The 23869-nt window shown below is 37.8% G+C and overlaps 3 protein-coding genes across 3 annotated transcripts; 2 read left to right on the top strand and 1 right to left on the bottom strand.

Moving 5' to 3' along the window:
• Window positions 1–2370: 2370 nt before the first annotated feature.
• pym1 (PYM homolog 1, exon junction complex associated factor) lies at window positions 2371–9619 on the top strand. The gene is made up of 3 exons (XM_062426470.1): window positions 2371–2588; window positions 8233–8326; window positions 8532–9619. The coding sequence occupies exons 1-3, from the start codon at window positions 2558–2560 to the stop codon at window positions 9013–9015; spliced, it is 609 nt and encodes a 202-aa protein (XP_062282454.1). The 5' UTR covers window positions 2371–2557; the 3' UTR covers window positions 9016–9619.
• A 3226-nt stretch (window positions 9620–12845) lies between these two features.
• On the top strand, window positions 12846–17240 carry LOC133987180 (matrix metalloproteinase-19-like). Its single transcript, XM_062426465.1, has 9 exons — window positions 12846–12953; window positions 13277–13365; window positions 13468–13598; window positions 13703–13915; window positions 14766–15011; window positions 16224–16322; window positions 16434–16598; window positions 16774–16901; window positions 17001–17240. The coding sequence occupies exons 1-9, from the start codon at window positions 12846–12848 to the stop codon at window positions 17238–17240; spliced, it is 1419 nt and encodes a 472-aa protein (XP_062282449.1).
• A 60-nt stretch (window positions 17241–17300) lies between these two features.
• LOC133988157 (transmembrane protein 198-like) lies at window positions 17301–23162 on the bottom strand. The gene is made up of 5 exons (XM_062427708.1): window positions 22848–23162; window positions 21531–21830; window positions 19250–19825; window positions 18966–19093; window positions 17301–18815 (listed from the first exon to the last, which is right to left on the bottom strand). The coding sequence occupies exons 2-5, from the start codon at window positions 21682–21684 to the stop codon at window positions 18666–18668; spliced, it is 1008 nt and encodes a 335-aa protein (XP_062283692.1). The 5' UTR covers window positions 21685–21830; window positions 22848–23162; the 3' UTR covers window positions 17301–18665.
• Between the last annotated feature and the right edge of the window lie 707 nt (window positions 23163–23869).

Here is a 23869-nt window from a genome sequence, read left to right as displayed (position 1 = left end):
ATAAGGTTGTTTTATTAGTCACACAGTGTGGAAGTTTACATTATTGCAGCAAGAAAAATAGAAGAAGAAATAGAAGAAAATTACACAAACAATATACATGCAATAGTAGTAATATATACATATATCGTTTAAAAAAAAGTAACATTAACTTTGGTGTCAAATGATAATATACCTGAGTTTGATATTGTTATTGCACAGATTGTAATGTGAATAAATAGATGGATAAATAGATGGATAGATGGATAGATAGATAGATAGATAGATAGATAGATAGATAGATAGATAGATAGATAGATAGATAGATAGATAGATAGATAGATAGATAGATAGATAGATAGATAGATAGATAGATAGGTTGGTTGGTTGCTGGTTTTACTGGGAGCAGTGCCGGTTTTACTGGGAGCAGTGCTGGTTTTACTGGGAGCAGTGCCGGTTTTACTGGGAGCAGTGCTGGTTTTACAGTCCAACAGCTGCAGGGAGGAAGGACCTGCGATGTCACTCCTTTACACACTTTGGATGAAGGAGTCTGTCACTGAAGGAGCTCTCCTGTGCAGTCAGAGTGTCCCTCATGGGGAGTCGTTGTTCTTCAGAGACGACAGCTTAGACATCATTCTCCTCTCTCTCACCACCTCCACCAGGCCGAGGGGGCATCCCAGGACAGAGCTGGCCTTCTTTAAAAGATGGATGAAGCCACCACAGTGTCAAAGAAAAGGTCCTCAGGAGTGCCCCCTGCACTTTTAAAATGTATTTCACATTAAACATATGTATGTTGGGTAAGCTGGGAGGATACGACCCCCCCCCCCCCCCCCCCCCCCCCCCCATGTTACTCAGCCTGTTCCTCTGTGTTTCTGTGTTGCCTAAATTCATTTTGGTCAGATTTCTGTCGTACTTTCTTCTGTGTTTTTTATGATAACTATAAAAAATATATAAAAAATAAACTTTTGGGGGCAAGATGAAAACTGGCCATATTTTTTCAGTACAGACTGATTTTTTGTTGATGTGTAAAATTAATATAAGACGCACGTACTAATTTGGAAAAACATTGATAACATCATGCCTTACTGAAAGGACACAAATCTTATCTTATCTTATGATAATACTATTGGGTAATTTGCTGTTTGCGGGAGAAAAAAGCTAACAATAATTAAATAAATTAAAATAAATATATATATAAAATAAAAAAATAAATATGTAAAATAAATATAGAAAATAAAATATAGAAAATAAATAAAATAAAAATAAATTTATAAAATGAAATATAAAAAATTAAAATAAATATATCCAAATAAAAATAAATATATCACATAAAAAATAAATATATCATATGTTTTCAAAACGTATAAAAAATGTGCAGTATTAATAAGAGTAGGTAACAATATTATTATGGTATACTGTCTACTATTATAACCACAGACATACATGTATTTACTGTCTCTACTATTACAACCATAGACATACATGTATTTACTGTCTCTACTATTATAACCACAGACATACATGTATATACTGTCTCTACTATTATAACCATAGACATACATGTAAATACTGTCTCTACTATTATAACCACAGACATACATGTATATACTGTCTCTATTATTATAACCATAGACATACATGTATATACTGTCTCTACTATTATAACCACAGACATACATGTATATACTGTCTCTATTATAACCATAGACATACATGTATTTACTGTCTCTACTATTATAACCACAGACATACATGTATATACTGTCTCTATTATTATAACCATAGACATACATGTATATACTGTCTCTACTATTATAACCATAGACATACATGTATTTACTGTCTCTATTATAACCACAGACATACATGTATATACTGTCTCTATTATTATAACCATAGACATACATGTATATACTGTCTCTACTATTATAACCATAGACATACATGTATTTACTGTCTCTATTATAACCACAGACATACATGTATTTACTGTCTCTATTATAACCATAGACATACATGTATATACTGTCTCTACTATTATAACCATAGACATACATGTATTTACTGTCTCTATTATAACCACAGACATACATGTATTTACTGTCTCTATTATAACCATAGACATACATGTATTTACTGTCTCTACTATTATAACCACAGACATACATGTATATACTGTCTCTACTATTATAACCATAGACATACATGTATATTCTCTGCTATTTAAAACAACCCCATCAGTCAGGTGATTACAGGTTCAGGCTCCAGATCTGGCAACCCAACATCCACGTCGTCATTTCCGAAGCTGAAGAAAAGGGAGCGCTCGTTTCGCTGCCTTGCACCGCCCGTTCAAACACACGCTGTTAGACAGCAGCGGGTCCTCTACTCTAACACCCTGTCTGTAGCTGCTGCCATGACCAGTGTCACCTCGAGGGGAAACACATTTTTTACAAAGCAAATGTTGAAACAGTTGTAGTTTTGTTCGTGTGCGGGGTCTGAAGTGAGAGAGGGGACGTTTCTTTTTTAGGGGCACAACATTACCGACCGAGTGAGGGGATCGGAGCAGCACATTTACACCAAAATGGCAACCCCCTATGTTCAAGATGACTCTGGTAAGCCTCATGCATGTGCCAGACCTTTGTCTACACGAAAAAAACCCTTCATTGAGTAAAAATACACACATACAATCAAGGAGGGGGTGTTTGTTTTCCATGTACAGTGTCTATTGTGCACAAAAACACGTTTAATGAGGTTTGTTTTGCAGGTATTTGATTTAGCTTTAACATCCACTGAGGCTAGTTAGCATGCAGCTATCACACTTCCGTCATCAAATGCAAACTTCTTTAGATAGTTTAGTGAACTTCAGGCTTTATCAGTGTTTTATCAGCTTTGATAGCTTATTTATTAAATCTCCTGACAGCTTCCACACTAGCTTCTTATCTCTGTCTGCTGTTACTGTAAATAAACTATTACACAGCTGTGGTGGGCCTGATCACATTTAACAATAAACACTAACACCAAGGAACAGATACTGGACTTTGGGATGAAGCAGGGAAGGAACTGCACCCCCTTAAATATCATATCAAGTCCTTGGTGGAGAGAGTGTGCAGCTTCAAGTAAGGCTAGGCAATAAATCGATATATCGATATCGTGATATGAGACAAGATATCGTCTTAGATTTTGGATATCGTAATATCGTGATACAGCAGATGTTGTCTTTTCCTGGTTTTAAAGGGAGCATTACAGTAAAACGATGTCATTTTCTGAACTTTTCAGACTGTTCTAGCTGTTTTTAGTATTTTTATAATTTGCCTTTACCCACTTAGTCATAATATCCACATTCCTGATGATTATTTATCAAAAATCTCATTGTGTAAATATTTAGTGAAAGCACCAACAGTCATCCCTACAATATTATTGCGATATCGATATCAAGGTATTTGGTCCAAAATATTGTGATATTTGATTTTATCCTAATCGTGATATGGTATAAGTGCTTAACCGACTGTTTCATGATCTGCCTTTATCCATTTAGTCATTATATCCACATTCCTGATGATTATTTATTTAGAAAAATCTCATTGTATATGCACCAATAGTCATTCCTTCAGTATGGTCGCAATATCGATATCGAGGTATTTGGTCAAAAATATCAGGATACTGTTCTGCCCATAACGCCCAGACCTAGCTTCAAGTATCTTCTAGTCCACATCATCGAGGGTCTGATCAGGGCGCTGTTTACTGATGTCAGTGATGAGAAAGACCAGGCAGAGACTGTTTCCACTCATGCACTCAAGTTGAGTGTAGTGTCGAAAAATAAACTCAAAATCAAATAGCCACTGAGGCACCCCAGGAATGAATAAAAAAGTGTATTGTCCAGGCAAGCATGACGTTGCTTTTGGTTTATTTGACCAATTTTACAAGCAGACAGACAAAGAACAATGGTGTCTGCTGCCTCTCTTGACCTGGTAAAAACAACATGTGCCCTTTCCCTGGGCCTGCTGGTCCTATACCTGTCCACCTATAGAAATATATTCACATCTTTGCCCCAAGCTGCCCAGTACCCTCAGAACAAAAGCATTAACCAGTACTCAAATTAACTAAAATAATACTAATAATATAATCAAACTAATTCAGATATGTTCTTCCAAACAAACAGCAACCAAAATACATTGATTAACATTTAATTATAAAATCTAGCAAGAACAACAAATATCTCCAACACCTCAAAAATAGTGCAAATATTGAGTGATTTCTGCACCATCAAGACCCTCGTGACAGAGAACATCACTACTTAGTATAACAAGCAGAAAGCTCCAGGTCTTAAAAGTGAATCCAAGGCGGACATGCTTTAAACCTGCATTATTTCTAATGGTCAACAGGGGGCGACTCCACTGGCTGCAAAAAGAAGTCAGATTGTATAGAAGTCTATGAGAAACCTGAGTTTCGCTTGCTGTATTAACTCAGTAGATTAGTCCTAAATAGGGATGTACCAATCCAACTTTTTCAGTCCCGATAAAGATACCTCGTGTTTGCATATCAGCCGATACCCGACACCGATCTGATACCATTGTTGAATTAATAAACTGTATGCCTCGCCATGCGGGAGAGACTGAATGCATCAGGCTTGACTTAACATTACCTTTCTAACTTTGTAAAACAAAATTAATTATTTCTTATTAAGATAATAAATAATTGCGCACCGGCAGTAAGGCTATCAGTACTTTATATCTTTTAAGGTATCGACCGAAATAAATCGACAGTGAAGTTTATGGTTTCATTGCATTCTTTGTTTAAAGTTAAACTGTTAAATATCCTGTGAACAACCACATTGCAAAAAATGTGCATTTTACAATATGTATATATAAGATTAGGGTTGGCTGATATCGATATCTGAATTTTTTTTACTCCCTAATATCGGTATCAGACCTGTACACAGTCATTATTTGTATGTATTTCTGAAGATTGGTGTGTTATTAGGGCTGAGTATCGGTACTCAATATCTTTTAAGGTATCGATCGAAATTTTTCGACACCAAGTAGTATCGAAACGTCTCCTGTCAAAAGATACCTGCAATCGATCCTTTTTGCACCCAGAGCTAGAAAATATAACTCTTTGTAAGGACCTGCTCATAGCCAATCAACACAAGCGTTTTCTTTGATTTAACGCAACGTGTGATTGGCCCACTGCTACCGCAGCTACAACCCGTCTGTGGTGGTGAATTTGAGTTAGTGAGTTATCGCGCTTAGCAGTTCAGCAGCCAAGATGGCAACGATCAAAATGCAGAACTCAAGGTTTTAAATGGGAGACTACAAACCAGTGGGGGACATCATGGTGACTACGTCCATTGTTCTTTTTGAATAGTCTGTGATAAGAAAACAGCGGCAAACATGACAGAAAGGCCCTGCAAAGACTGGTTTGTTGGGCTGAACATAAAAGTGGCAGTGCTCTACTCTGCCTAAAGGATATTTATTCCAGGCGCGGCAAGAATAAGGTTAGTTGAGTCATTAAGGATTCCAAGAAAAAGGTACCGGATACACCAGGCCCGCACTGAGAGGCTCAGAGGGAGCTTCTACCCTCAGGCCACTAGGATCCTAAATGAGGCCACTGCCTCAGACCTGCCCCCCCCCTTCTTCAGTCATTTATTACTTCTCCTGTTCTATTTAAACTCTTTTTAAAGCACAAATTGAACGAACTGTTTGGATTACATTTCACTGTGATTGTAACTCGTATGATTACAGTGACAAATACACTTAAAGAGTTATTATACTTAGTTATTTTCCAAAGGCATAATGAACGTGCATCAGAGCCACAGGCCCGCGTCAACCTGCATCGTCATGTTTGACGTACATGGTTCTGCCAGCTTCCTGCTCGCTGTATGCAAAGAGCGTCGCTGACAATAGCTTCTAGCTGAAATGCATTCATGAGTCTTTGCACTCCTTCAGCTTCAGATCAGTTATTGTGACTAACCTTACAGTTTTGGCAGTCACTCCAGGAACTGTTGTGACTAACCTGAAATAATTTAACACCACAAAAAGATAAGTAGGACTGAATGATTTCAATGAATATATGTGTAACTTTATATTAAAATATCAATATAAATCTTGATATGTTACATTTGCTGGCAAATCAATAGAAGCTACTTACAGATAAAATAAGCAGACAGTAATGTTTGTGTTGTGGCTAATCCAGGAAATTAAACGCCTGACAGATCAATAAACTTCATTACATTGATTCAGAAATAATATAAAAATGTAGAATTACCCCAAAGCATTCGTTTTGACATTATGACCCCTTAATTAGGCTCTATCTACATACATCAGGGTGAGCATTTCCACTTATGAGGGATTTTCTTCTCTCTGTTTGAAGAGGTGACACCATAGAGGATTTCACAAAAAAGACGAAGATAAAACATAATTTATGTAACAAAAATGAATCTTGTGACCCCTCACATTTATGTTGTGACCTCCTTTTAAAGGAACCGGACCTCCAGGTTGGGAGCCACTGGTCTAATAACAGTATAAACTGTTTGACAGAAGCTCTAATTGTTGGCAAACTATTGTCTCACAGTATATGTCATCATATCGCCTACCTCTGCTATGAAATATGTTACAATAATCAAAATAAAATAATGACTACTTTCAAATAATGTCAAAACTATAATCAATATATCTTCCAATGCTCTGTCCTCAAACCAGAACGTGTTGCAGGTTTTTCATGCAGACTTTGAATAGTGAGACTGAATGTATTCACAGAGGCATGCAGGTTACCATACACATATATCACCTCACTGATTGTATAGCGTAAATCTCATGTGCAATAACACTCTGCACTGCTGTTATTTATTAAATCTATAATACTCTTGTTCAGAAGTGCAGCAGTCAAGACGCATTTTATTGAGCAATATGCTTCAATAAAATAAATGTGTGGCACAAAAAGCCTGCTTATGAAATATTGTAGTTGACAGGACGTATTAATGTACCTTCTTGTCGTGGTGCAGAGTAGACTCAGTGTAACTTTGTGACATTTCATGAGGCGGAGTGTGATGCGATTGTAGAAGGACTTTCGTTAAAATCTAACTTATATTATCACTTTATTGGTCTCAGGTGTGAATGTTCCCGTATTTATGATAATATTTCTCTAAGTACACATCGCCATATCTCAGTTTATACTCCTGTTTTCTCATCCCACCAATGTGTGCGTATTGTTTAGCTCCAAAACTTTAATAACTGTTAAACACTTTCTGACCAACTAGTGATATTTTTAGCTTCAGACATCATCAGTCACATGATAATTATTCTTCATTAGACACAACATATTGACAGGAGTGAAAGCAGCCTCAAGGTTTCTTTGGTCAAATTAAAGAACTACAAAGACCTTATCAACACCACATATTCCCACAATAATGTTTAAAATGTCCTGAGCCAAGCAGTAACAACTTGTCAGCCACTTAATGCATTTTTAAGCTGATATTTATGGCGCTTTTCCACTATATAGTTCTAGCAGTACTCGACTCGACTTTGTTTTTTTTGCGTTTCCATTAGGGCTAGTACCTGGTACCTGGTACTTTTTTAGTACCTGCTCTGGTGAGGTTCCAAGCGAGCTGAGCCGATACTAAAATGTGACGTCAACAGACTGCCGGCCACTGTTTGGTCAGCGAGTCTTCACTGGAAGAGTCATGAGCCGTCCCACATAAGAATAAAACCCGGCATTTTTAAATACCGACAACAGCGTTACAGCCATACGGCTCAATTTTCTTGCTTTGTGTGTGACAAAAAGCCACATACAGCAGCAAGTACACCACTGCCTCAATGTCCTCCATTGTTTATGTGTTTGTGTTGCGTATAAAACGAAGTCACGGCAGTTTAGAGCAGCCATGCTGTGACGACCCACGTTGAGTACCGAGCGGAGTCGAGCCAAGTAGTGCTAGAACTGTATAGTGGAAAAGTGCCATTAGTGTAATTAGTTTCAAAATGTTTCAGATTTCAGCATGGCACTGATGTTTAAAAATGTATTTCCTTTTATTAATGTGGTCTAAGAGCTGCAGAGTTTGGTGATCAGTTATATGATGATCAGAGTCCCCCCTTTTTTTAATGCATTCATCGTTGACAATCATAACAATCAGTCTCAGTTTGACAAACATCCAAAGGGATCCAATAAACACTGAGCTGTTTTTGTTATTATGATGATACTTAACATTTGCTTAACATGTTTCAGGCTTATTTATATAAAGATATTACTTATTTAACTTTTCAGGGAAATATATTGCAGCCACTCAGCGACCTGATGGCACATGGAGGAAGCCGAGACGGGTGAAGGATGGTTATACCCCCCAGGAAGAAGTCCCTGTGTAAGTAAATTTCTTCTTTCCCTACAGTTGTACACATTTTGCTATAAATTATAGTCTCATTCTGAAATTGAAAGGGTATTACAACAAGTAGACTAATCAAATTCAGCTTGTTGGCGACAACTAGAATAGACTGATATTCATTAGAATGAGTAATATCTTGTGAGAAACTTTTGTCTCAATTTGTCATCATCTCTTTCTGTTTTAGCTATGAAAACAAGTATGTGAAGTTTTTCAAGGGCAAACCAGACCTTCCACCAGGCCTGAACCAAGCTGACGCTGCTTCGCCAAAGCAGATCCCCGGCTGCGTGGACAGTGAGACAGCCGGTCTCTCAAAGGCTGCCAAGCGCAACATGAAACGTAAGGAGAAACGAAAACAGCAGCAGCCTCAGGGCCCGGACGGGGACGCTGATGTGGAATCAGTAAGCGAAGCTGTCGAGAACGTGTCCATTTCAGACGGCGGCGAGTCTTCAGACAAGGCGGCGGCCATCTCTGTCTCGTCTCCTGATGAATCCCCAGCTGAAAAAGCCAAGAAGATCAAAAATCTGAAAAAGAAGCTTCGACAGGTTGAGGACCTGCAGCAGAAAATGGACTCGGGGGAAATAAAAGAGCCGACAAAAGATCAGTTGGAAAAGCTCGGTCGGGCAGAGGCCTTACAAGCTGAGTTACAGCAGCTGGAGTGTGATTCTTGAAGCATTTAAGGACAACAGATGATAAGTCAGACAGACCGTACGCACAAACTTCATACTGAAAGTCAGGAAAACGGACCTTTGCAGCTTTGTGATCGTAGCTTCCATTAAACATGCTCTACGTGTTTGATATTCATTATGGACTTTGGAAGTGAACTCAGTCCGCCTCCCGAGCAGAGAGTGACAGGATGTCCACGCAGCAAGAACTGACGAGCCCGTTTTCTGGATTCAGATCTCTATGAAACATTAGGACTCCTGCTCATATTCTTGTTTTGGTCAGGCAATTCATTTATAAATATATTTTAAAGAGATCATTGTGAACTGTGTTGTGCACGTCTGTCCTTCGCATTTTGTACCTTTAGAACAAAAAAACAAAACAAAAAAAACATTTTCTGTTGAAGAGTAAGTTTGTTGACCTGTCTGCTTTAGGAATTAACACAACACTTTTGTCAATGATTGGATGACCCATTGTGGTCATACTAATGTTGAGGCACTGTCCATACAGTCATTACATGAATTAAAACTACATGCTGTGTAAAAACGTTTATCTCATTTTGCTTTTTAGTAAAAACACATTGACTATAATGAACTCAGTGAGTAACGTGAATAAATGGGATTATTTTTTTGGAAGGCGTGACATCAATTCTTACATAGACAAATCTATATTTTGGAAACACTTAAAAAGATAATTCTGGTGAGATTATATATTTTTCTTATTGTCAACAAATCCAGTTTTAAAAACCAAAATGTATGAATCCTACTAACAGGTATTGTCTGTAGCTAACGCTTGTTCCTCCGTGCCGTAGAGCTCCATTGTTATCCAAAAAGTATTAAAAATGCATCCATGAACCACACTGTTGAACTGGGTGACATGTTCCACATAAACCGTCATGCTGCTGTAAATACTCACCAGCACATGAAAAGTGTATTAATCTGCCGGTGAACACATTACCCAACAATCATACTATTTACTGCTGTTTGAGTAACATTTGCTTACATCACTACAGTGTCCAGCTGTTCAAGGGTGTTACTGAGATTTGCATTTTCAGTGGGAGCAAATGGGCGAACGTGGGAAATTATTAACAGACCGATGCATTGTTGCTTTGTTAAATTTGTTGACAACAAGAATATTATAGAATAAAGCCAGCCTTATCCTTTAATAACTTTAATAACGTCAGCAAAGAATGAAGAAAGCTTTTCTTCAGCGTTCTGAAATGAAACCAGACAATTTTAGAGAAAGAGGAAATTTCATTTTGCCCTGAGTTCAAAATGGCAGGCACTACTTAAAGGTGGCACTCCAGCGATATGATATTTTCCTTTCATAAAGCTGAGAGACTCACAAAAGAAAGATTTTCCATAAATGAAGCAGAAAAGCCTGATAATATTCAGATTTTAGTCCCTTGTAAAGCCTGAGAAGCCACCAAAATACTGGATCCTACATTTCCCAGAATGCATTTCAATAGCATCTTTCGTAAGACCTTCCCCATCTGGAAAATGTCTACATATTTTAAACTCTACGCTCTAAATTAGGAACAAGACTTTCTCCTGAATTCTCCATGAATTTGTAGTCTCCGAAATCTTAAAAAACCCGTTGACAGCAGGGTTTCTTGTTGGAAATCTCCTGAGACACTTTCAACTGTTTCTATTTTCATACAACATACTACCTGTATACAGTATATATACTCATCATTATAATATACTGCATTCAGTATAAAAATACATTTATGGTTTTACACTAACAGGAAGTTATATGATAGATGGGTTGCTGTCAGACACACTTTAATAAATCATTGACTAGAGTGAACTGTGAGTCGTGTGAATAAACACAAATGTCACACATAAAAGCAGAATGTTTGTCCACATATTTTAAACTCTCAGATCTTTTTTTGGAGCTGGCTCACCATCATGCACAATTTATTTTATTTTAACCACCTGCATTTCATTTGTACATTGTAAAAACATTTTAAAGGAAAAACACAAGTGTGAATTATCTGGTGTTGTACATGCTTGCTCTTCGTCGCACTGTCATGACTCACTGGGACTCTTATAGAACGGAGCCATCATTAATGTAATTAGTAACACCTGTGCTATTTCTACTTTGACATGTCACATTTTCTGCTGTGAAAAAGGCGTCTTACAGGAGAAAAGTATACACCAACAGCGTGCTCAAAAATCATGTTTATGCTTATGCTTGTGTAGCCTTTTGTTTCCAGTGTGATCACACCATTTATTTAAAACCTGCTCAAAAGCAGCATGTAGTATAGAACTTGGAGACAATTTCAGGCTGTGTTTCACCCCAGAAAGATCAATTTATCAACAACAATCAATCATTTTTTACAGGTCCCTTAATTTTCTACTAATTTCCTGGAAAATATCAGAGTAATTTGAAGGTGATTTAAAGGTTTCATTTTATGACATTTTACGGAAAGGCTGTAGTTTACTACAAATTATTTTTAAAAATGGGGGTAACTATTCATCCTTAATACGTTTCTTTGTGACTTATTTGAAAGTACATGAGAAATGCGTTCATTAAAGGGTTTTTCAGAAATAATTTAATATGCCAATACTAATACAAATTAAGTATTTTCTGTCAGTTAAAGAATTGAGAGTTTAATTTATTAAGAATTTTTGCAAATTACCAACTAGGAACCCAAATGTACAATATTTATACACTATACTAAACTTTCCAATTTTTTTTCTTATAATTTGTACCAAATTACACCAATCTTGTTGTAAAAGGTTCCAGAAATGACCCATTAGGCACTACATCAGAAACTTCCAGGAATTTGTTGCAAAATCAAAGGACCTGTGAAATAAAGCCATTCAATCAATCGTTCTCAGAAGAGTTGAGATATGTGCCACGTCTGAAGGGGTCAGGAAAGCCCCCGGAGTACGTTTACAGAGAAATCAGGGGCTCTCCAATGTATTTGGCATTAAAATTGAGCCAGTGGTTAAACTTAGTAACTGTAATTGTGTAAAGCATGTGTGTGAGGATCTTCTTTTCCGCCATCTGTCCTCTCACTTTTGTATGAGCTGTATTCCACAGTGTCGCAGCAGACAAGGAGGCGTTCTCTGTCTCCATTCAGAGGACGATTTGCAGCAATGGTTTCACAGAGGCTTTATTGTTTTTCATCGAATGGACTCCTACATTGTGAACAATATAATTAACTGTTGTCTCATCGAGGAGGAAGTGTGGCCAGTTGTTTTTCTTCACAGAGTGGTAACCATAAAGTGAAAGAATGTTCGGATTCATGTGGGATATTATTCTCGTTTCACTCACATAAATAAGAAAATGAGAAACAGCAACAGTATTTCGGGTACATCTGTCACACTTAAATTCATGTTTCCTGGAAAACTATTTTCTTTCAATGTGTTGCAGCTTAATTAAACATCAACGAAGCAGATTTTTGCCACCACAATGGCCCAACTGGACATATGTCATCACCTTTAATAGAGGGTGGGCAGATAATCTCCTTTTTAACAGACTTAATCCTTCATTTTATTGCTCCCTTGGACGTAAACAACATTACTTGGAAGTTATTCTTACACACTGCAGACAAATGGCTGTAAATGATGGTGTAAGAAGGCGTTATCATGTGTCTGAAATATGTATCACATTCCCTGTAAAGCTTTATTGTGTGGTTAGGAGGCAGACACTTCACGGTATATAAACTGAATCCCTAAACTAAGACACCAGCTTCAGCTCTGATACAGGAGAGCGAAGAAAATTCAGAGGATGGTCGTAGACGGAGGAAAATTCTGCACTTGTTAATCAGTTGAAAGGATCAATTTGCTGTGTTGGATCGAGTTGGGAAAGGTTTTATTTCTCTCTGATGGAAAACCTGAAAATGGAATATAAACTGGAATTAATGGTGCTTCTTGTTTTGACCACAACAGCCTTGTCCGTTGCCCAGAGCAGTGAGGAAGTTACAGAAGCAGTGGTAAGAAAATGCAGAAAATGGGTGATAATGGAAGATATGTTTGCTGAGAAGTTTATCTAACAAAACTGCAAACACAAACATTGTTCGATTTCCAGGAATTACTTGGAAGAGGTACTTAAACAAATTTGATAATTTTGAGTCATTGTCCAGCTTTAATATTGCCACAAGCTCCATAGCATCCTGATTTTTAAATTAATAGTTATAATACAGTTTGGGCAACCTAAAAGGAACGCATCCTGAAACACGAGTGCAAGATCTTGAAATAAAAAAAAAAAAGTCTACACTCCACCATGCATCTTTTAAACTGAGTACTCTTTCTTTAGGCGTATTTAAGGAAGTATGGCTATCTGCACGTTCCTCTGGACAGTAAAGGCCAAAACTATCAACCTGAGGAAATAGTGGAAGCTCTAAGGTGACTTTTACTTTACTCGTGCTTCTCTGGATCACTGTGCTAATTTGTTTATATATTTAAATCAGTACAGATGCCATAACATTTTGTCTGTCTGTCATTCAGAATCTTTCAGAGAGCAACTAATCGGAAAATATCAGGAAAACTAGATTCAGCTACACTGGAAATGATGAGCAAACCTCGGTGTGGTCTAGAAGACCCTTTCAGTAACAAATCTTTCAAATATCGAATCGTGGGTGGGTAATACGACATATTCAGATATTATTTTGTTGTTGTATTCCCCCGATAAAGTGGGTAAGATGTGTGTAAAAATGTACTCTAATCTTTCCTGATTGAACAGGTCAGTGGCGTAAAAAGATGCTGACTTACCGCATCTATAATTACACCCCTCACTTGGGACAGGCAAAGACTCGTCTGGCCATCCAGAATGCTTTTAGGTATTGGAGTGATGTTTCACCGTTAAGGTTCAAGGAGGTGCAGCGAGGATCAGCAGACATCAAAATCTCCTTTCACAGAAAAGATAAGACGTGTCCAGTTGCCTTTGACGGGCGAGGTAAGAGCAAGTTTCCTTAAAGTTGCAATACACAACATTCAGCCACTAGATGTCGCACTATAGCACCAACTTCTCAGGCCAAAAAAAGTGTGTGTAGTAAATTCAAAAAAATTGCTCAATAAACTGTAGATTCTGTCAGTGCATTGTCTATTTCTAACCTCAAATGCTTTCAGAAACATATTTTAATGTACTGTTTAGCTGTAATTTGAGAGAGTTTGTGACACAGCCGCCATCTTAGAAATGGACGTGGAAGATATGGAGGGACCATATGGCCAGACCAGCTATCAAAACAAAGAACAGTGAAGCTCTTAAAACAACACACACACAGAGGGAGTGTGACTTCATTCACTACTCAGGTCACCATCACTCCTGTTTTAACTGCAACGGTACTTTGAGTGTAATATTTAGAGGAATTGTGCAAAACGGATGGCAGAAAGTGGAATGTCTCGTGTGTGTGTATTATGTGTTTTAGTTAGTTTAGTATTTAATTAGTTTGACTACTAATTACTCATTTGTTTTATTATTTTTCAAGCACCTTCTTTTCTTTCTTTTCTTTACTTATGATTTAAATGTTGTTGTACATGTACAATGACAATAAAGACTATTCTTATTCTCTCTCTTATTCTTATATCTTTACATAGCAAATAATTGTTTGTTGGAGTCCAAATGTCATTTATTGCACCTTTAAATAACACCTATGACTCAATAAAAAAAAGATAATCCCTGGGTTTGAAGAAACTGACAGAGGATTTGTGATCTCAGTGATATGCTATGAGCTGGCAGCTGAAACAATGACACATGTGAATGACATTTTCCTTCAGTATTCAATAACTACTTCTTTATCTTTAAGGCCATGTATTAGCCCACGCTGAAGCGCCAGAGTCAGGCATTGTGCATTTTGACGAGGATGAACTGTGGACAGAAGGGAAGAGTTACGGCTCCAACCTGAGGATTGTGGCAGCACACGAGATTGGCCACGCTCTCGGCCTGGGACACTCAAGAATCTACAACGCACTGATGGGACCTGTATACAACGGATACAGCTCCAACTTCAAGCTGCATCCAGATGATATACGAGGCATCCAGGCTATATACGGTAATGAGTTATATTACAGGATCAGGATGTGTGCACACTTAACATTTATAAGCAGTATGTAAACATTTAATGAACTGTTTATAACACACTCTGTAAATATTTAGTAGTGGTGAAGGAAGCATTCAGCATCCTATTTGAGTCGAAGTATTAAAGTATTATGAGCTAAATTTACTTAAGTATTAAAAGTAAAAGTACTGCAGACAATCATTCCCTGTAATATATATATACGTATATAAAAAAACTACATTACATTATTACTGAAGCATCAGCATGTAAACAGCATGTCACTGTTGTAGCTGCTGGAGGTGGAGCTACTTTAAACTACTTTATATACAGTTAGCTAGTTTAATCAAGTGGTTCCCAACCTAGGGGTCGGGGCCTTCCAAATGGTCACGAGTTAAATCTGTGGGGTCAGGAATAATTTTTTTTTTGTGAAATTTTGAAAGTTTTACCTCTTTTGGCCTCAATTTCTTCAGTGAAACCATTTAAGAATTTAGAGGGTAAATGTCTTTTTGGTGGAACGGCTAACAACCCAGTGGCATCTGGGTCCGCTTTCACCAGAATTTTCAACATGCAAGCTACGACTTGCCACATGAAATCATTTCCTCTTGCCTTAATGTTGACACGATTAACTTCTTACGAAATACCATACTTACCACTCATGCACAGGACGTGAGATCACAAATTCATCCGAAATTTGCAGGTGACACACATTTGTAAAATGGGGCACTGGCAATATCTGTGTGTAAGCAGCTCTTGCAAAATCTCTTTTGTGAAATCAAAAGTAACTGAAGTATCTAAAGCTGTCAAATTAATACAGTATTAATAAGTATTTCCTTTAATATTTTCCTCTTAATTGTAGTGTAGTAGAAGTTTAAAGCAGCATAAAATGGAAGCACAGGTACCTTAACATTTGACTTAAGTACTTGCAGATATATGGACATTTAAGTGTTTATTAACATACATCATTTGTCAACAATTATAACTTCTCTTATGATTTCATATAATTACCACTGTGTTTATGTTGTCATTCATTATCTGTTTATATACCAACATGCATTTATTTATGGCCGACAAAGACATTACAGTGTCTTATAAACTATCTATTTACTGATTGTAAATGGTCAATTGGGTGACTTGAAGTAAAGTGTTACAATGTGGGCTTTAAAGTACACTTTATGCAACATGCTGTGAATGTGTGTCTGTTTTTAGGAAAGCCAGAAAATACTCCATCCAGAAATCCAAACCAGTCAGCAGCAGGAGGAACTGTTCCAGATCCTTGCAAAGCCACTCTGGATGCAGTCATGTTGGGTATAAACTCCACTTAAACATTCCTCTGTGTTTTGTGTATGAAATATATTTATCCCCCCTTACATGAAGATTCGTCTACAGATATGTTCTCTCTGCATTGTGTCCCTGCAGGTCCTTTAACTAAGACGTATGTTTTCAGTGGCCAGTATGTGTGGACGTTGTCCAGCTCAGGCTATAACACTCCCATTCGGATCTCAGCTCTGTGGAAGGAGCTGCCAGGGAGTCTCAATGCAGCTGTTCACTCTCCACGGACTGGAAAGTCGTATTTTCTGAAAGGTGGATTTATTTCAGAGTTTCATGATATTTCTCAGAGGCACCATACAGTATACTGTACAAGCTGAGTTTTACTACTATACAGATGAATATACCTTCCAGTCAGCTGTCTATGTTCATGAGTGTTTTTGCAGCAGTTACAGAATACTTGTCGTCTCTCCAAATGTCTTTTACACAGACGACAAATTATGGAGATATACAGGATTCAAACTTGACAACAGCTTCCCCAAACGTCTGACCAATATCCCCGCCAATATTGACTCAGCCTTGTACCTCAACAAGAACAAAAAACTGATCTTTTTCAAGGTGAGAGCAACATTTACATCAATTAGTTCATCTTGACTTGTTATTTTTTAATGTTAAATATCTTTCAGTTTCCATTAAATAATGAACTCCTTATTTTAGGGCTCTGGATACTGGCAGTGGGATGAAATTGGACCAACAGACTTCAGTTCATATCCCAAATCTGTTGAGAAACTCTTCTATGGGTTACCCAGCAATACCAATGCTGCATTAACATGGACAAATGGTCATATATATGTGTTCAAAGGCAGCCAGTACTGGCGAGTAAACCAGCAGCACCAAGCAGTGGAGAAGGCCTATCCTCTAGACATCGCCTCACACTGGATGCAGTGTGACGACTGAGCCACCAGATGCCACCAGGGATTCAACACAAACCTTATGTTGCACAATGATTCAGTATAGTATCAGTGACAGATGCTTATTTATTTGGATCCTGACAAATGATTAGAAAACATTCACATAACAGATCATTATTATTCTCTTTGTACAAAATCTGCATGAAAAGAGAATTAACAGAATTAATATTTGAATGATGTGATGTTTCTTTTTTTATGGAAACTATATTTAATAGAACAAATCAAACTGTGTTGATTTTTAGGCATATTACATTCCTGAGATAATAACATTTAATACACACATGTAAGTTTACATAAAAACTTGTGTTATCTGTGCATTTTTGGTAAATTTGACAACTTTCAGGCCAACAAAAGCAACTCTGCAGCTGTTATCAATATGTTATGTTATCAGTCAATAAAAACACAACATTTTTGAATATCATGATTATTTTTGAACATTTATGAGTAATGTCTAAAAGGTATTTCACTAAAGTAATCTTACTAAATGTGAAATTGATAATTTTTCATGCAGAAAGTGAATGTTTACTTATGAACTGATATTTCTATGACTAGTTTGAGAAAAAAGAAAAACCTTAAAAATCAAAAACTGCATCATTAAATCATCATGCATCAGTTTCTTTAATAAAAAATATACAGAAATAAATGTGTATGTATGTGTAGTAAATATGGATATTTGAGAAAAGAAATGTGCAATTCAGTCAAAATATTGATCAGCCCTTAAATCATTCACGTCGGATAAATAAAATACAAAAGAATCTACATAATCATAAAAAAAATCTTATAATGTTTGGTCATAATTTCTTCACTTGGGGGTGCACTTATAATCTCAATATTTATACATCTTAAAGAATGTTGTACCTTTAATGGAAATTAATATAAGACAATGCTTCCCCCAACAGCACACTGACAGTCCTTTTACGGTCAAATCAGTGGTTTATTGCTCAGAATTCCTCCATATCTATTTCTTCAGAATACTGCATATTATTCTGATATGAATTTATTGTTTATAACTTCGAAGTTGTTCCAAAGTTCACTAATCCAGCTTGACATATCTCAGGCCTGTGTTTGTGTCCAATGACATGGACAGTTTCCAAGAGGGTGTTACAGGATTTGGAGAATAAAAAGTTTGTTTTACTGTCGACATCGTGTGAAACAAAACAGCACAACCGTGAAACACAAAGTCTCTGCCGTGCATGTTGGGTTAGATTGTCTTACAGTATCGTCATCATTCAGAGCATGAACACCAAGAGTCCCTGTGTGCATGTTGATGATTATCTGACGAAGCCGCTCATCAAAATGGTTGAATTGTTTCAGATCAAAGAAATGTTGAAATGTTGAAATGTTTGCAGGTGTAAGGTGAAGGACTCCTCAGCTATGTGCAGTCTGCAGGTACATTCAACGCTCTATTCCTTTAGACCTCATAGATCGGACAGGCAGCAGTCAGCGGCACCATGGAGCCAGTCTCAAAATCAAAGTCAATTAGAGTATGTGTGATAGTGCTGACGCTGCTGCTGGAGGAGCCTGTTCCCATCCGGTGCTCCTGAAGGCTTTGGATATAACTCTGAAAGGCAAAAAGTAGAAAGACACATTGTTTTTTTGCTTTGACAAAGTACTTTAAGTTTTTATATTTTCTGTCACTTTCCTGGAATCAGAGGAAATTGAAAACATTTATTGTCAGAGCTAGGAAATACAAAAGCATGAAGAAGCTGACCGGTGCCAAAACGTCCCCAGCGTAACGTTTCAAGGGTGGAGGTCTGCGCCGACGGTGTGGTTGAGGTCCCCTCCTTGACTGTCTGTATGCGTGGTTCCTGGTGTTTTTCCTCTGCTTTTTTTGTGCAGCTGTGGAGCATCCAAAGAGACAAGGAGGGGGAGAAAAATGAGGGAAATGATGAGTAATCAACACTACAGGAGGAGGTTTTAAGCTCAGTAGGCCATATTTTAATACAAAAACAGCCTGCGCCTGAATGCAGTACAGAAAGTACAGATTGTATTTACCTTCTGTGTGATATACTCCTTTGCCAGTAAACGTCCACTGCACCAACACACCTATCAGACTCAAAACTGGACAGATCCCAGTGATTGCCCAGTTAAACCAGCAGAATGGACGTGGGGTAGCTTGACAAAGAATATCATACACCTGATCTGGCAGCGTGAACGTCGCCACCAGGTAATCCACACACAGCATCACGACGGTCGCTCCAAACAAAGAGGAGTAGATGATGGTGAACAGTTTCTGCCACTGAAGTGTGAAGATGGCAGTGGCGATGCTGGTGGCCAGCACGGCACTGAAAGGCACCCACACTGGAGTAAGGGTGTGAAACTGTCCGATGACCACCAGGATGGGGACGGAGAGCAGACCCCCCAGCTGTACTCCGCTGACGATGAGTCCCATAGAGGACACCAGCATGGTCATCAACCCGCAGAGCACACCCACGCCTAGGCCGATCCCTGCTTTGGTTTCTGTCCCCAGCTGGACTTCCAGGACTGGCTCCTTGTGGTACAACAGGAGGACGGCTGCTACTCCAAACATGAAGCCGGAGAAGAACATGACCATCTTGAAGCAGCGGTATCCTGAAAAATAAAATAAAATAAGGATAGGTTTAATTTATGGCAGATAATGCATACTTTTATCTTAAATGTGTTGTCTCAAATGCAAAATGAAGACTTATTACGATTATCTTTAGTCAAATGGGGCAACAAAAAAGAGTCTTCAGCCATATTGTACTTAAACACTGAAATGCTTTGAGCTAAAAATGCTAACATCAGCAACATGCTCACTTTGACAATGCTCACATTTCACCATCTTAGATTGGCAGGTTAGCATTTGCTCCTTAGCACTTAACACAAAGTACAGCTGAGGCCGATGGAAATGTCATTAATCAAAGTATTATATAAATTACGATTACAGATTTTCACCAAAGTCATTAAAATATTTTTTTGGGGGGCAACTCTGATACAAAACCACTGTGCTAATCCATCAAGTAGATGTTGAGATATTTCATTTTTTAAACTGCTGGTGGGGCTTGATGAAACGTCAGGAGATCAATAAAGTGATTAAAGGCTTCATCCTTTGGGCATCATGAATATCTGTACAAAATGGCAATCCATCCGATAGTTGGTGACGTATTTCAGTTTGGAAGCAGTGTACTAAACTGACCGACATGGCTCCCTGGTGACATTTACAAACTGAATAGAAGAAAAGGAAAAGGTCTATTTTTTTGGATTGAATCATGCATTTGCTTAAAACTTTCAACATGACAAATTGAGGCACAGTTAGACACCTCTGCTACAGTACTAACTGGTTTCTTAACTTGAGTCTTAAACTGAAATCTACTGAGAGCTTATTTGGATGGTGCTGCTCATGTTGATGAGTCACACTTTACTGAAATACATTTTATAAGTGAATTTGTTTTCCAGTATTCGTGTCCAGCTCCAACTGGGGAGTCTGCTATCTGTGATTTATATTTTGGATGTGAGTGATATCACCACTCAGAGCTCATTCTCTTGTCATCTTTTTGGCCAGAATATCAAATTAGATCATGAAACATAACTCAGAAAATATTCCCATCGCCTGTTTGCACTCTTGAAACTTCTCTTATCCTTCAAGTTATTAGTTATTTACATTTATAAAATTCCTCGCAGGCAACCAAACCCTAAATTTGTTCAGCAAGAATTACTGGGAACACAGAGTTTGGCAACATGTGTGTTTGCATAATGTCACATGTTTTAAGGAGCAAGTCCATAAGTTCACACAGTTCCTAGTGACACCCGCAGTTTGTGATTATTGGATTTGACTCCACATATTTTCCCAATGAAAACAGAGACAGCAATAATCATAATCATGAACTCTTTTGCTTTAGATTACTTTTTTTTGGGGGGGGGGGGTTAATCTTTCTCAGTCACTTCAGCCATTCTGTAATCCACAGTTTCCTGGAACGAATAAGTTGTTTACATGAAATGAAGAAGAACTCTCCAAACTAGGTTTAACACAAAAAATCCAATGAGGTGTCAGTCACTGCAACAGGTGGCACTTCATAGATACTTCCGATGCTTGCCTCAGAGACAGGGCTGCCCATCTGCCTCCTCCAGCTTTGGGCTTATCCACCCTAAACCCCTGGCAGCTTCCAAACACCTGCCGTCATGGGTTTAAGCTATCAGGTGAGCTAATGAAACATTTAGAGTATGATACCCCAATTTAATTAGCCTGTCCTTATCTCTCTAAGTTACATTTACATTTTAAGTACCATGTACGATTTCTGGTGTTATGAATACATACCAAAAAAGCTGTAGACAATGCCGAATAAGAAGCAAACAGAGCAGACGATAGATGGGATGACTTCATACTTGATATTAATCTCAAGTGTACATATGTCCACTTCAGCTAAACCGACTCCTGGCTCCTCAGTAACATAGAGAGAAGTGACTGCCATCTTGGAGGATTATTACTTCTATTGCTGTGTAGTTAGTTTGGACGCGAATCCGCTTTGTTCATTGAAAGGGGGAGACTGGAACATCCTGCATGTGGTGTCCAGGGAAAGAGGAAGCTCCTGAACCAAACACGTTTCCTGTTGTGCACCTGCAAAAAGAGGAAAGTGCTGTGAGCTCCATGACAAACATAAATTCACGAGAAACATAAATCTACCTCTTCCAGACTAGCCTGGGAAGACTACCCTGGGAAATAAACCTGCCAGAATATTACTTTTTTCCCCAATTTTGAAACATTATTATTCATTCAAGTGACACGTAACTTGTTATTTAGGTGAATATATGAGAGGATACGGCCCTTTCCCCTTTGTAATTCCCTGTTCAGGAACCAGAAGAGGAAACTACGAATTGCCCCCGAGTTTAACGTCTCTCTCTCCTTGTTCTTTTGTTTAAGAGCAGGATACAGATGAAGGAAATGACCTGGTGGCTTGGTGCCATCGTCATATTGACTTATTGTTCTGGGCATGTGGTTAGGTGTTCTGTTTACTGAACAATGTCATAAAAAACAAGCACCTGAACAATAATACAGGATATTCAAATGCCCAATACAGAAAATAACAGCCTCAACCATCACTTGTGAACTGAAATAAATCAGTATAAATTCATATTTTGTCAGCTATATAAGGACACGGATCATGTTTACACACTGCTCTCACCCCGGCTCATAGTACAACTGTCTAGCTGTCGTTTGCACTAGTTTAGGGATTTTATAAGCTGTCCGAGCAGATCCCACGGTCAGCAAATGGATTACAGGAGCTTTAGCAGGTGAGTGATCCTCCTTTCTGTTTATGTCAATTCGCTGTCCTTTTGTAAAGGTGAGAGTAAAAGTACAAACAAAATAACACTTACACTTTCTATAATAGCAATATCAAACCACAAAAGCACTTAACACATAAAATAGAAATACATGTTTGTTGAAGGATAAAAGGCCACTAAAATAATCTTTTTATTGGTTTCATGACAAATGTTTCAGTTGTCTTTCTGCAATAAGTAACAGTATCATCAACTACAAGAATACAACCATTTATTAACAAAATGTGTAACATTAGCAACAAATAACAATATAATAAATAATCTCTGACAAATGAAAAAAGTAATAATTTCCTACCTTGAATGAATCATATCTTCACAGATGAAACGTGAGCTTTATCAGAGAAACAGAAAAAAGTTTTCAGTAAAGCCAACAGGTAGCAGGCTGTCAGAAGTTTATCAGGAGTCTGTTTGTCACTGTGAGGTTCCCTCTCTGCGAGCTGTGGTGGAGACTCACCGTCCGACGCAATAAGTCCCTCATCTACGCACATGTGAGCAGCTGACGCCTGACTCTGAGAGGGAGACCATCTGCCCCCAGCGACAGTACGAGGCTGCTGCCAAGTCCAAGGCCGAGCCAGCTGAGAGTTCAGCTCTCACTACCCTTAATCCTACTGGAGCTTTGACTACATCTCCACATAGACTCCCAACAAATATAAATCACATTACAAGTAGAAAAAAAAGTCACTAAAATAAAAACTGATGAAATCAAATAGACTTATTATATTTTTAAGTTTCTATTCTTTTTGTATTTGTTGACACGTTTGTTTTTTGAGTTCTTTCACTTATTTCCTGATCTTTATATTTGGATTGTTTCACCTTTCTTGGTCATACAGATGAATGTGATTTTAAATTATTATTTAATTTGTCATTGCTGTTTTTGTGTGGAGCCCACTTCTGAGTTGTATTTCATTCAGTGGCACTTTTCATTAAAGTTAAAGTTGGCTTGAGGTAAAGGGATATTGCTTTGGACCCTGTTTTGACCCTTAAAATGTCTTTACTGTGGGGACTTTCCTAAAGAATCTCATTTAATCCCTTTGTTATTGGACAGGCTTTACAAGGAATAATGTTATGTTTACAGTCTGTGAAGCACAATTACAATTTTTCAATCAAAATCTCACAAAACGTCATTATTATTAGGCTGTAATGTAACATCAAAACACAAAAACTTTGCAGACTGTAATAAAACTTTCTGTCTAAAATGATGTAAGTGAAAGGTGAAGTCATACCTCGCCCTTTGTTTTAGGAATTCCTTGTTTATTCAACGTTAGCTGGCAAAGCATGCAGCCACGCACAGCTAATAAAAAAACAAAATGTTCATTA

This window comes from Scomber scombrus, chromosome 10, assembly GCF_963691925.1.
Source record: "Scomber scombrus chromosome 10, fScoSco1.1, whole genome shotgun sequence".
NCBI lineage: Eukaryota > Metazoa > Chordata > Actinopteri > Scombriformes > Scombridae > Scomber > Scomber scombrus.
Note: the sequence above shows the minus strand (reverse complement) of the source record. Positions and strands in the feature narration are given on the sequence as shown.